Genomic DNA, 14,690 nt, shown 5'->3' on the forward strand with positions numbered 1-14,690 from the left:
AAGAAAAAGAAGGAAGGAACGTCGAAGAAGAAGTAAAAAGCGGAAAAAAAAATAACAAGGGCGATGAAGATGAAAAGTCAAAAGTAAAAGAAAATCCAGTTGAACCCCAAGAAACCGAAGCCCTTGAAACTCGTGAGCCAAATAAAACTAATACCAAACCAAAGTCCGAGCAAACAAAGCCGAAGCTCACTGACAAAAAAGACAAGGTAGCTCAACCAGAAGCCAAAACGAAAAAAGATAAATCAACTGCAGAACCATCTAAAGACAATAAGCAAGACCCTAATGAGGTAAACCTTCTTGCATCTGCGGTTCAACTATTCTGCTTCAATTTTTTGCCAACCACCAAGACACATTTACAAATCCAAAACATTAACTAGCATGTACCTACTAATTTATAATTATACCCGTTACTCGTATTTTAAAAGGAGGTTTTGTATTCGTCGGAAGATATGTTACAGGTACAAACACGAATTTCCAATCTTATAAAGTGTTCATATTTTTCTAAATCCGTCCGTCCGCCTGTCTGTCCGTATGAATGCGCAGCTTTTGGAACTATAAAACTAAAAAATTGTTATCAGTCATATCGATTATATGCGTTCTTACGTGCGCTAGTTTTCTTCAAGTACAACTAAAAGCACTCATTTTTAAGATTTAAAAAAAATTATTTTAGCTAATATTTTATTAAGCAACTAATAAATTAATTGGGTTAGTAACGGGTATATAATAGTTGAGGCAATCGACTATAGCTTCTCTCTCACTTTTTTATTTTCGTGTGCCTAAAAGTTATATAGTAGCTATAATATTTTTAAATTTCATTCACAGCAAAGAGCAACGGAACAAATAGGTTTAAAAAAAGTGGAACGAAAGGTAAGAAACGAAAAATATCAAATAATATACATATTAAAAAAATAACAAAAACACTTGAGAACAAAAGGAAAAATGATCATTCAAAACATTTATTGTTTATCCGCGGTTTCATAAATATAACTTTAAGTTAGTTGTATTTTAAAATTATATTCTAAAAATTTACTTTTATGCGCAAACTATGAGAAGTAATTTTTATAATCATGTATGAATATATTGTGTTATATGAGTGTATTTGTTTTAATGTTGCCCAGGCAAGTATTGTGTCTGTCGAAGAAGAGATCTCGGCAGAAGTACGACGCCAATCAGTAGTCAAAATGCAGGACGAGATCACAGTCGATGATAAAAGGGTATCGTCGAGAAGGACATCCCTGGCTGTAAGTAATTCTATACAATTGTGTTGTTCTGTTGAACGCTAACAGTAAAATGTGTCCACTTTCGTATTAAACATAAGGTTGAAGACTCTAAATCTGAATCCCGGCGGTCGTCTGTCGCTGACAAGAAACCATTGGAGGTATGTAGCGAACAACAAATATCAAAAGATTCCTAAGTATACTGTTTGAATGTTGCTTTGATGTTGACGACAATTTTAGTGTCAACCCCAAGAATTACTCTGTCCTTAGATTAAATTGCTTTAATCCCCATATATACACCTATAAGAAAAATATTTCCACTGCAACAGGTTGATAGTAAGCAAGTTGACGATAACAAAAACCCGCAAGCATTAAGAGAAGAGATTCCCAAGCTAAAACCCACTGACAAACGTCGAACCTCAAAGGTAAGCGGCTTAATTAAGAATCAGTCGAATGCTGTGTAACTGCTTATTATTTTTTTATTTTTATGCTTTCTGTGATAAATTAGAACTAAAAGGTGTTTCTTAAGATTAACCTTAACTTTCTGTGTTACTCGTAGAGTTAAAGGGTATATTATATTCGTCGGAAAGTATGTAACAGGATCGTTTCCGACCCCATAAAGTATATATATTCTTGATCAGGATCGCTAGCCGAGTCGAACTAGCCATGTCCGTCTGTCCGTCCGTCCGTCTGTCCGTATGAACACTGAGATCTCAGAAACTATAAGAGCTTCCTACGCAGCGCAAGTTTGCTTCAGCGGGGAGCCACGCCCACACTAACGCACACAATCCGAGAAAATCTGTAGCGCCGACAGTTTTTATGATAGAAAAAACAGAAATGTATTTGTCTCATCAATACCTATCGATTGATCCAAAAAAAAATTTACCACGCTCACTCTAACGCCCACAAACCTCCCAAAACTATGGTGGCCACAATTGCCATGCTAGAAATTTTTTTTTGCTAAAATGTATTTGTCTCATCGATACCTATCGAAACGAATAAAAAGCTTAAAACTGTCTGCCGCCCATCTGCTGCTTATTTATCTCCATTTCTATTTTGCTCCCTTAAGCTGAGTAACGGGTACCCGATAGTCAAGGCACTCGACTATAGTCTCCTTCCTTGTTTTTAAATAAATGTTTTAATAAAATATTTTTCTTTATCTTTAAGCCTCAATAATTCATTAGTGCGTATTGTTAAATCTGATTTTACTAATTACCCCCTAATGTCTTTAATTTAATGGCTTTGTTATTGAATATAACATCACCTAAATTACACTATTATAAAATAAAATAATATTTATATTTCCACCTTTAAAATATTTATAATATCCTTATAAAGGGTTTAAGGATATTATAAAAGTAAAGAGTATAATGACTTCAGTCAGAAGGACAGGTAGTGAAGGAGACATTAACGACCCCATAAATTGTATATTCTTGGTCAGCATCACTAGACGAGTCTATCTAGCCATATCCGCCTGTCCAACCGTCTGCCAATTTCTAGGCAAACTAGTCTTTCAGTCGGAAACGTCTCCTTCACTGCGTTGCAAACTTATGGCTGAAATCATAAAACCCTCTGCAGGAGGAAAAAATCAAACGACGGCTGCCATAGGAACGATCGGATAATTAATGTCAAAATAATAATACTCATTTGGTCTAGTCAAATGCGTTCGGGCTTAGCTTAAGCTTAGGAATATATATAACAAGTTGAGAAAAAGCTTATCTTACTTAATGAACACAAAGAAAGCAAAATGTGAAATGCAACGGTGAGAAAATCTACTGGTCGGAAGGAAGAGCAAGCGCTTACCATATGGGGGTTATGTATATCGGAGACGACACAAAGTTGAAGAATCGCGAGAGGATCTAGAAGAGCAAACAAGCTGAAAATGGGTACAACTGCAATGTGTCTATGGAGACAGAAAAGAGTTTATAGGTACTTACGTATTGAAAAAATATAATTATATCCCAAACAAATATTAAAAAAATATATATAAATGTGAGCAATCTGTAAGGTGATTTTGTTTGTAAAATAAAAAAGTATTGTTTGATCTTTTTCATTAATTTTATTCCCTTTAAATAATAATTTCCTCATAAAATGCACTTATATAAAAATGTTTCCAATCCTCAAGACATGCCAAATAGCTATCTACTTAATTAAATCGAAACGAGTTTCCCGGAGTGGATCCAAATCTCTCGAATGCGGTCCAAAAATGCACCCTTTGTTCCTTGGAAAAGTCATATCTTTTACTGATATAAGAAATTGACATGAAATCGGTCAGAGATGTCATTACCAGTCCTTCCAATTCAAAAACAAATAAACAAAAATAGCTCAAAACGTTAGGCCCGGAAAGATTAAATTGAAAATGTATCTCAATTTTTGCCCACAGTAGCATTAATTATGACATCATTTTAACTAGATCCAATGAGTAATTTAAAATTTCGTCCTTAAAATTGAAGCCAAGTCCAAGATCGATTATGTTTATTGAAACGACTATAAAGGATAAACCGATTGTGGGTACATTTTAATGCAAATGCAAGATTGGTTAACTATATGTTGGATCTATATTTGTTTCTCTTTATTTTATCTGTTTATTGTGAGTGCTCAATTTTGTTCATACACCATGTTAATTGTTTTCATTCCATGTGGAATAGGTAATAGAGGAGCAAAAACCTGCCGAAGAACTGCCAAAGCTGCGTAAAACATCTATCGCTCAAGTAAAAGAAGATGCAAAGCCTGAAGTTGCAAAACCAAAAGCGAAAGCTAAAGCAAAACCAAAACCAAAATACGAAGAGCTCCCAGAAATTCCAGACTACGAACGTCCACAGCTAGAAAAGTATGAAAGATCTGATTTTACGCCCACCGACTTTGGTCGTGAACTTGAAATACCAAACAAAATGGAAAAACCCATATTAGATAGTGGAAAGAAGGAATCTGAGGCACCAGTCCAGAAAAATGGAATTCCTAAAGTATGTATGGTTAACTCGATATTTAAGGGCAGAGGGTATTCGTTAAGAAGTATAAAATATATAGATACGTTCTTGATGAGGATAATCGCTGGGGTCTCGGAAATTATAAAAGACTGTATTTGAACCTAGTGCTCTATAATATCTGTTTGGCGCTCATATTTGGTAAGATTTTGTTTCAGTGTAAATTGAAATTGATCTTAAAAGTCAAAACCTTTCCAGAATATTTCCAGTCGCACCATTGTCTTAAAGGTTATGAATAACTAGCTTACCATTTTGAAGCCTACGCTGCTTGTCAGCCACTTTAATTGCTTATGATATTTTAGTATAATATGAAGGGTTTGATATAGTCTCGAAGAATCATTGAAAGCCTCACAAAAGTTGATATCAGAACTTTTTTTTACTGTAGGTCGTCACTAGATTTTTAGCTAGCTAAGAGGTGTTTTTTGTTGAATATAAACATTAAAACGTGACTTTACAAAACAATTTGTTAAATGAAAATGTTAGGGAATGTCAATGGGTATACACTTCAAGGCTAGCTCGAAATCGTTAATCCGCTTTTGAGAAATAAAATAAAAACAAAATCACTTTTGACAATAATCCTTAAAGATGTCATTAAGAGAAATCATGTTAGGAAAGCGTACAAAGCATACATTAAAATACCTTTCTAGCACAAGCCTGTAGATTTAGTAGTTCGCAAGCTAGTTTTTTTGTTCCTATTGCTCTTAAACGGAGCATTTGGAGTCTTAAGTATCATTCGACGCGTATTTTAAGAAAGAATACAACTAGGTTTATAGCGTAGTTATAATTCTAATACGGTAATTATCCCCACCGGCCCCAAAATAGATCAAATTGTACAAATTTTCACTTTTACACTTTCAAAACTCTTTCTCCCAAGCCAGTTGATTTTTTGAAAGTTTTGGTATGCAATCGTTTTAGTTTTGGCAATATCTTCCGATTGATGTATCACTCGTAGACATGGGACGAATATTGTAGATTTTCATTTCTTCGTGTGCATGTAGAAGTCGCTTTCACACATCCTAGTGGTGCGCTTCGTCACTATGTGGCCGTCCACAATGATATGTGTAATATTTAAAAAGTAATCTCAGCCTTGATACATAATTTTGGGTCAAAAGGGTTAAAAAGGCTTTGCAGTGTAGAGCTCTAGGGGCCACTAGCGAAATGCGATCGAAATTTATTTAAGTGTTAACAGATAGTCGAGGCAATCGACTATAGCATTCATTTTGTTTTTTTTTAAATAATATTATCTATGTAGTCGAGGCAATCGACTATAGCATTCATTTTGTTTTTTTTTAAATAATATTATCTATGTATATATATATATTATGTGTTATAACATTTTGTCTGGTAACTGTGTATGTATACAGAAGTCGGAAATAATTGAAAAGCCTGCAGAGGAACCCAAGGGCTTGAAAATCGGCAAAGGTAAACTACCCGATGAAGATGACAGTCGAGACGGCGCTATTCTTAAGCCAGTCATTATTGAGCCAGAGGTAATTTAACTGCATTTGTGGCACACAAAAACCATTTCACTACAAAAACGCAACTCTATGTGACGTAAAGTACAAAATGTAAAATAATTGTTGCTATAACGTTTTTTTCCCGTTTTTGTTTGTATATTGTTTTTAACGTTGTTCTATTATCTTTCCCATTGCACCCTTGTTCCACGGCACTTTTTTAAAGGATAAATCTGAGATCGGAAATAAAAAACCCCATGAGGTAAGTTAGAAAAAACTGTATATACCGAAACACAGACTGAGTGCCCACATTTTTTCGGGTGACCCGATTATACAAAAAATAAAATCATATTTTCATTCTGCAAGGAATAAAACCCTTACACGTACTAATTCTAAAAACCATTCACTAAAATTGAACCTAGCAGGCCGATAAACCATCTGTACTAGATATTATAAAGCAGCGACGTCGATCCTCTATCAGAAATCTGATGACTAAGGAACCAATTCAAAATGAATCATTCCTTGGGGTAGTTTTAAAGCCCGTGATAAAGGATGCTAAAGAGCAGGTTGCGCCTCAGCAAGCTATACAGTTAACGAAGGTAACAGCTATGAAACGTTCGTGCAAAAGACGGCTCTTCTATAAATATCTCTGTTTCATTAACATAACAATTTACAATTTTTAAAATCTTTTGTACTTTGAACTTCGGGTACCTCTACACCCAATTTATAACTGATTAATCTAAGAAATTCTCCGCTGGCTCGCTCTGTCTGTCTCTTTCCCTGTCACTCTCTCTTTCTCTGTTTCTTTGTCTGTACTTTTAATTTCTACCCTTGACTATCTGTCTTCTTATTTGGTACAATGTATCCTAATGCTCCCTAATGCCCTTCCTATATCCACAAAATCGAAGGCAAATGCGACAGAGCAGTTATCTCATACAAAGGCAATCAAGGCGAAAGTTTCGGACCTAAAAAAGCCAGAAGCTCTAGCGACCCTTGAGGATGATTATGAGCGGCCCGTGTTAGAAAAATGTGACCCTGTCAACTTCGATAACAACAAATCAGAGAAACCTACACCAGCAATTATCACACCGGACACTAAACACCCACAAGTAAAATTGCCGGTAGAAGAACCTAAGGTAAGCATGGACGTTTTCAGTTCGATTTGATACTCCCCAGTGAAAACCTGGTTCGTACGATTTTATACTATATACCCACGAGTTGAATATATATGCACCTTTGAATATTCTTATTTATAAATCTTTTCGAAACACAAATATAAAATGAAACAAACACAAAAAGACAGTTTAATAAGAGGTATTTATATGTATCCACACATTTTATACGTTATTTATATACTCATAGATATATTTATATGAATATATAGTGTGTAAAAAATGTATACATAAATAAATGCTTATATTAAATGAGTTGAAATATCTTTTGTCAAAAAATATGCAACTATTTCTCACAAGCTGTTTGATGTCTGTCTCTCATTGTCGCTCTGTCAAAACGGTTCCAAAACATTTTAGTTTATTTTAATATTGGTTTTTATTAAAAAAAAAATTGATCAATAATAGCATCCAAAATGACTTGCATGCCCCTCTCATCCTTTGGCATTTAATTCAGTAAAAATAAAATAAATATAAAGCAGTTTTAAGGTTTGGTCAGTAAAATGTCTGCGTTCAATTTTACAATAACGGTGGGTATTTCATAGTTTCATTGTCTATCCATCAAATTAAACATTGTCAGGAATATCCAAATAAATTATATAAAATATATATACAAATTAAATAAACGCACTGATTACATTCCGATTTTAAATTCCTATTTTCAAATTCTAACAAGAAAACGATTTCGAATATACTGTCTCTAGATTGATCAACAATAAATATATACATTATCAGCACATTAAAAATTAATGTAACGACTATTGATGAATCTTTTTATGCTATTTTTCATAGGAAGAGAAGCCAAAGGTTTCCAGGATGCAACCGCCTTCCCCAGGTGAGCCACCGAAGATAGAAGTAATACGGGAGAAGCGACCATCTCTAGCACCGGAGCCGCCAAGTCGCCGTGGATCTCTTATCCCGCCAGCCGATACTGGACGTCGGCCGTCTCTGATCATCAATGATGAGGTGAGTAGTACAAATATGCTTTTAGGGCGCTTTTATTAAAATCTCCAAGTGTTGCCTAAGAATTTAATAATAATAGATTTCACCAAAAAAAAATTTAAAAAAAGTAGCCCTAAATCTATACAATTATTTTCATGTTTCAATTTGTCTTTTGCAACTAAGTGTGAAAAAAAATTAGAGCATTGAGCTTACCTTTTTGTTTTCAGAGAAAAGGTAACAATGCACATTTAAATTCATAAAAGACTTAATTAAGCTAGTAAAGAGCTCCAAAACGATAAAAAACAAATAAGAAATTTTTGGCTAAAGCTTGTTTATTTTCATTTTAAGGGGGTATGGTTATTTCGGAAAAAGGGCTATTTTCCCTCGTTACGGTTAATGTCAGCTCAACTATTTTATAGGCATATCAGAGTACAACATTTAAACTATGTTTTATATATTTTCATAGAAAAAAATGAGCCGTTTGCAGCGAAACTCCGTAGGCGCCGCCCATAAACGTGATCGATTTTTAAGGATTGTTGCTAGCTTCAGTGATTTTAAAAGAAAAATGATTTCATTATTTCTCTGACCGTTCCTTTGACAGCATAACTGTTAGAGTCGTCCAATTTTTTATAATAAAAAACCGAAATTCTTATTTTACCACCAATTTTCCGATTGTTCCTATGGCAGCTAACCAATATGGTCGTCCGATTTTGTTAAAATGAAATTCGACATTCAAAAGTAATAATAAAATGTTATTTCCAAGCGTAAGAGGTTAAAAGATATAGTTGTCCGCTCCGGCTAGTTCCGATTTATAGACTACCTGCAAAAGAAAGAAGAGTTTTGGAAAAGCTTAAGCCCGATATCTTTAAAACTGAGAGACTTGTTTGCGTAGAAACGGTCGGACAGACGGACATGGGTATATCGACTCGTCTATGACTAAGAATATATATACTTTATGGGGTCGGAAACGTTTCCTTCACGGCGTCACGGGTATAAAAAGCGAAAAACAAATTTAAGTACCATACCCTCCTTAATACTATTTGTGTCCATTTTTATAGTTTTTTTTTAATGGGAACTGTACAATTTAAAAATTTAAAAAAAAAAAACTGTACAATACAAAAGTGTACGGTTAATTTCTTGAGAGCGATAATTTATTTAATCAAAGAAATATATGTCAGACCGTGGTAAAAGTGACGGTCGAAAAGATATCAAGTATTAAACACTTTGTACTTGCTAATGAATGTTTGACCACGGTACCTTTGATTTATGTTGACTTAAATCGAAATATAACCTCACTTACACTTGTATATACATATATCAGTATATCATAAATATAGATTGATGCTCAAATATAATTGTCTGTTGGCATTAAGTTTTTAGTATTACATGGTTACCAAAAATTAGAAAAGAAATGTAGAGTTTTAAAATCATTTTATAGGTTTAGCGACCTTTTTAAACCTCGCTAATACAGTCTTTTATTAAAGTAGTTTTAGTTTGTTTTTTAATAATAAAGAAAAAAAATGTGTGTGGTTAAAATATGGCTTGGTCAATTAACTGTGGTAATATTTGATTAAGTGTATGGATTTATGAAATTTACTATGTAGCTAATTTATATATGTATTTACTGTGTTCCCTTTTATGTACCTACCATATATGCAAAATGCCCTTCAAACTAAACAACAATCAACCCGCCAACCAACAATCTATCAACACAACTTCATTTAATAACAATCCAACAAAATATGTTCTTACAATCTCAACAATAAAACATTAAATACTCCAACGCACACCCTTTGCACAACAACACTCGTACACCCACTCCGCAAATCCTTCATCAATCAACAACCCAAAACAGAAGAAACTCCGTCCCGGCGAAGTAATGGACACGCGGGTAAGAAACCTCAATATATTAGCTGTTGTTTAGCTATATTGCTATTAAACATTTTAAGAAGTGAAAATGTTTTGCTGGCATACCTAATTCCAAGCGAGAGAGTTGATGCTCTAACAGCACTCTCTTCAATATCGCGAAAAACAGAAAAGAAGGATATCGATATTGTAACATATGAACCACACTTTTATTTATGCCTTCCGCTAATTTGATACTGAGATAAGTATGAAAAATAACAAAGAGAATAGAACAAAAATGTTCGTGGTTTAAAAATAGGGCACATGGGCCCAGATATACCCAGCATATTTTTATTTTTATGGTAAAGAAATATGTTGACAAACAAAATCTAAAAATAAGTCAAAGCTGTTAGCTAAAAAAATTTGTTGATGTACAAAATACTTTCTATTGCATTGCGACATAGCACTGTGCCTGCCGTTGGGCTTATATTTATTTTTTTCAAACATGCCCTTCGTGTGCTTAAAATACATGTATGCTATTGACATATGTGTATATAAATGTATAAACGCGAATTTTATATATTTTTATATAATATATACGGTTGATTCCATTGAATGATGCAGCCTAAATAAATTATAGTTTTGATTCATAAATATTCAAATATATTATTGCCACTGAGCAGACAACATCTAGTTCAATATCTACTAAAGAAATAATTAGAATTATATGCACGTTCGGCTCGGTAGAATGTGACGATTTGTATTTCTAATAAATACTAGTTATTTTTGGTATGTGAACTATAAAAAATAATTTAAATTTTTTAAAAAAAGGTTACATTATCTATTATATTCTCCCTAAAAGCTTATGAAAAAAACCCAATGTCTACATACATTGATTAATAAATTAAGTACTTACAAGTCGATTTTATTCCAAGATATATGATAGAGTGTAAACTACATTGCTCAGCATTATAATACGATTCAAAAATATTACAGTTGTTAAGGCCAGGCGAGGTCGGTGAAGGACAGGTGAGATTTAGCTGCACAGCGTTGTTGCATAAATAGTTTTGTTAGTAGAACGTATTTATAACCTTTGGTAATTTGCATTACATTTCAAGACGAAAATGCACATACTTTAAAACGGAATACAAAAAAAATATGACACCGGTTCATTGACTAGATACTCATTTAAAAATACATTTTTCATAATATTACCGGAGCCTCACATATTTTCCTGTAGAAGTAAAACGGGCTATAATTTGTTTAACTAAACTTTTAAAGAGATTAATAAAAAACGTAGTATCTAATCTAATTGCATCCATTTTTTATTGTATAAGCTGACAAACCCAATTAAATACATTGGTTTCTTATTTTTCGTCTTCATATTAAATTTTTATTTTATAATTATCAACTTTCCTATTGGTTGCAGTATTAAAGCAGCATGTACACATTTCGTTTGGTGTTAGAACGAATTCTTACACTTTAATTTTTTTTTGCGTTCTGATTTCTCAGTTTAGTTTACGGTTTCCTTTGCATGAAACCATCAATTTTGTGTGAGTTTATTTCTCGGAAAAAACCTTTCAGTTTCCCCTTCTTACGATAATCATGATAGAAAATCACGTCTTTCTATAAATGTAAAATTTTAGTTTGAGTGTAAACTAAAATCCATTTGGACACTACGCTTTATTTTATAAAATAAAACCAAAGTAAAGTATTTTTCCACTTTTTATTTTTCTCAAATACGTTAGCAAAAGCAACCGCGACCCGGAGAAATGGGGGACACTAAACAGGTCTCGATACTGTGGTCGATTTTATCGATCATTATTATTCTTGTTCGCTTGCTTTTTATTGATTATGGTATTGAATGGAAGTTTTATTATAATGAACTAGTAGGACGTATGTAATATTTAGTGTAAAAATTGTAAATATTAATTTTTTTAATTCAGTCACATTATAAAAATCTAAAAAATTATTAACCCAAAATTTTTAAACCAATTTTTGTACCAAAGATTTAATTACAATAAGAATATTGAATACGTTTAAGAAAACTCGTAAAAATTTCGTGGTGTTTTAAAACATATATTTGAAATTATAAATAAACCAAATTGTCGCGATTGTTTCTGAGAATTTCCGAATATATTCACTTAAACTATTATATCTGGCGAACGGAAGCCACGATTTTAATGAGTCAAAAGCTAGTGGAGTTGGGTTTATGTGGCACGATTTTAATGAGTCAAAAGCAAGTGGAGTTGGGTTTATGTGGCCGATTACGAGAAAAATTATTAATTTAATTAGCAATAGCGTTTTTAAATCCAAAATAAGGTTTCAGTCAAAGTGGGATTATTGCCAAGTTATTAAGCTACATTTTTTATTAAAAAATTATTCAAATTTCCAAACTAGACACCCACTTTCTTACAATAGTGGGCAAAAATGAAATCGATTTTACCGCAAAGTTTAGAATTTTGTCACGAGACAATATAATTTATTTATGGAAAATTTATGAAATTTATGAACATTTTTTTTATTATCATATATTTTTAAACTTCCAGACCCTTAGCATCATCGAAATCACTGCGTTGGTCAAAATTTAGGAAAAGCGGTCTATCTGAAAAAAAAGTTGGATTTTATTAACTTTTATAGTTTATAAGGTTAGAAACACTTCCTTCTACCTAGTGGATATTTTCCGACAAATCTAGTACATTCTTTTAATCTACAAGTAACGGGTTTGTTACATTGGTTTCCTCAATACACTTCGGTTAACCAAAAAAAATATATTTGCCACGCCGATTAACGACCATAATTATAAAATCTATGTGGCGCCTTTTTTTTAAAGATTTTGTTGATGGGATTTTTTCTTGTTATCAATACTTATTTACAAATCGTTTAACTTATACCATTTATTGATAAGTTATGATAATGTGATCGTCAATCGGATAATTAATGTCATAATAACTCGGAAGCAGTTAGATTTCGTTTTCGGTAAACATATACGGTAGTAAATTTACGAGAATGACCTGCAGGAATAAATTTCGGTTTGCCGAAGATAACTTCCTTTCTAGTTATTTATTGTTTTTATTATATTGGTAATATTAACCCTTACTTCTAGAGTACAAGGGTATACTATATTCATCGGAAAGTATGTAACAGGATGTTTTAGCAGGGTCATACGCCCGCTCTAATGCCAACAATTCGGGAAAGACTATCGCCTACATCTATAATGCTAGAAACAAAATTTTAACTGAAATTTAATTATCTATTCTTTGAGCTCAAAAAAATTTTGCCACGCCCACTGTATCGCCCACAAATCATCCAAAACTGTGGTGGATTCATTTCTAACGTTAGTAAACGGATTAGTCATATCTATTGATTGGACTAAAAAAAGTTTGCCACGCCCACTCTAACGCCCACGAGTATCCAAAACGCTTAAATCAGTATGCCGCAAACATTACCATATATTGAAATACCGGGTAGGTGGCGCTATACACTATCGCTTTACCGCTTATGTATCTCCATTTCTCTTTTGCTCTTTTAAGTTGAGTAGCGGGTGTCTGATAGTCGAGTCACCCGACTATAACGTTTCTCCTTGTTTTTTATATTATCGACCATTCATTTATTGTGTTTCTTAATGGACTATAAACGCCCAAGACTGTGTTGAACAAGTATATTTTTGTTAACAATATTCATTTACACATATGTCTAACCTTTAAAAAAAGTAGAATGTGCTTGTAGTTTTAGTTTTATGTTACATTGACAGTTTGGTGTAATTATCCTCACTCTGTCAGCCGAATGCATTTTGATTTTCGTTTATAAAAAAAGTTTATTCCTATCTTGTGAACTACAATTAAAAACATATGTATATTTAATAATCAGGCCTTTTCCGATCCTAAAGATTTGCTTTGAATATAAAGAATCCAATTACAAGAAATGTACATTAAATTGAATTTTTCTACTTTTACTACTTAGCTAAAATATCGGAACAAGTCAGATTATTTATTAAGCCTTATGAAGATCACATCTTCAATGTTATCCAGGCGTTGTAAACCACGTCGTTTCTCTTGATAAGTAGCCTTATATTCGATTATCTGTTTATATATTTCCCTGTTTCAACCGTCATCTGTCTCAATGTTTATGTGTTCGGTCAATAGCGGAGGAGACCGTCGATTGATGTACGCCGTCCAAGCGTGCAAGACCTAGAGGATCTTATAAACAAGCCATCCACACCATTACGTGATGTGGGTGATGGCGGTCCTCCTTCAATCGTTGATGTCCAAGAATCTTATTCTGTTGTTGAAGGTAAGTACGCATGGTGAACATTTTTATGTCGACGACACATACACATCTACCAGGATTCGTAATTATGCACTTTTGAATGCCTCACATTTAACATGCCTAAAAAAGCAAAAAGTAATAATAAACGGACGTCGTCAGATGCGTAGAAATAATTTTAAAAAATGCACAAAACTTCAAAAAATTGAGAAATACATGAAACTATTCAAAAAATAAACATTGTTTGCAACTTAGTTGTCCAATCTGTTCTACTTTTGGAAAAAAAAATTTTTTTTAGTTACGCATTTGGTTTTTATTTTGAGTGGTATTTTACGAGTCCTGATATCTGCACATTCTCTTCAGAGGAAACAGACTGACCGAGGTGTATATGTTAACGTGAGCATGCTTTGTAATTGTTTTCTAGACTCGACTGCTTACCTTACGGTTGGCATCGAAGGCAGTCCAGCACCTACATTCAAGTTCTACAAGGGAGTTAGTGAGATTCTTGAGGGCGGTCGGTTTAAGTTCCTCACAGATGGGCAGACAAACACAATTACCTTGTGTATGCGTAAGTGCAAGCCCAACGATGAGAGCAAGTACAAGATTGTTGTTTCAAACATTCATGGTGAGGATTCCGCCGAGATGCAGCTCTATGTATCAGATTCAAGTGGCATGGACTTCCGTGCCATGCTCAAAAAACGTCGTTATCAAAAATGGGACAAAGATGAACAGGATCCCAATTGGGGAGACCTAAAAGAAACGGAAAAACCGTTACCGGCCCTAAAAAAAGTTGAAAGGGTAAGAACCAATTTG

The 14,690-nt window shown here is 33.4% G+C and overlaps 1 protein-coding gene across 8 annotated transcripts in view; it reads left to right on the plus strand.

Annotated features, from left to right (window-relative positions):
- LOC108035605 (twitchin) overlaps nt 1–14,690 on the plus strand; it is a 58,830-nt gene that overhangs the window by 11,639 nt on the left and 32,501 nt on the right. For 3 of the 8 annotated variants that reach the window (XM_050886914.1, XM_050886916.1, XM_050886919.1), the window contains exons 12-26: nt 823–867; nt 1,119–1,241; nt 1,319–1,378; nt 1,547–1,642; nt 3,866–4,180; nt 5,566–5,691; nt 5,882–5,917; nt 6,078–6,254; nt 6,564–6,791; nt 7,617–7,790; nt 9,622–9,657; nt 10,608–10,640; nt 11,360–11,401; nt 13,757–13,904; nt 14,302–14,675. In XM_050886914.1, coding sequence (XP_050742871.1) covers nt 823–867; nt 1,119–1,241; nt 1,319–1,378; nt 1,547–1,642; nt 3,866–4,180; nt 5,566–5,691; nt 5,882–5,917; nt 6,078–6,254; nt 6,564–6,791; nt 7,617–7,790; nt 9,622–9,657; nt 10,608–10,640; nt 11,360–11,401; nt 13,757–13,904; nt 14,302–14,675 — 2,013 coding nt within the window. The remainder of the gene's footprint in view (nt 1–822; nt 868–1,118; nt 1,242–1,318; nt 1,379–1,546; nt 1,643–3,865; nt 4,181–5,565; nt 5,692–5,881; nt 5,918–6,077; nt 6,255–6,563; nt 6,792–7,616; nt 7,791–9,621; nt 9,658–10,607; nt 10,641–11,359; nt 11,402–13,756; nt 13,905–14,301; nt 14,676–14,690) is intronic. The other 5 variants (XM_017111321.3, XM_050886915.1, XM_050886917.1 and 2 more) reach the window with 4 other exon arrangements.

Source organism: Drosophila biarmipes, chromosome 4, assembly GCF_025231255.1.
Source record: "Drosophila biarmipes strain raj3 chromosome 4, RU_DBia_V1.1, whole genome shotgun sequence".
In the NCBI taxonomy this organism is placed as follows: Eukaryota; Metazoa; Arthropoda; class Insecta; order Diptera; family Drosophilidae; genus Drosophila; species Drosophila biarmipes.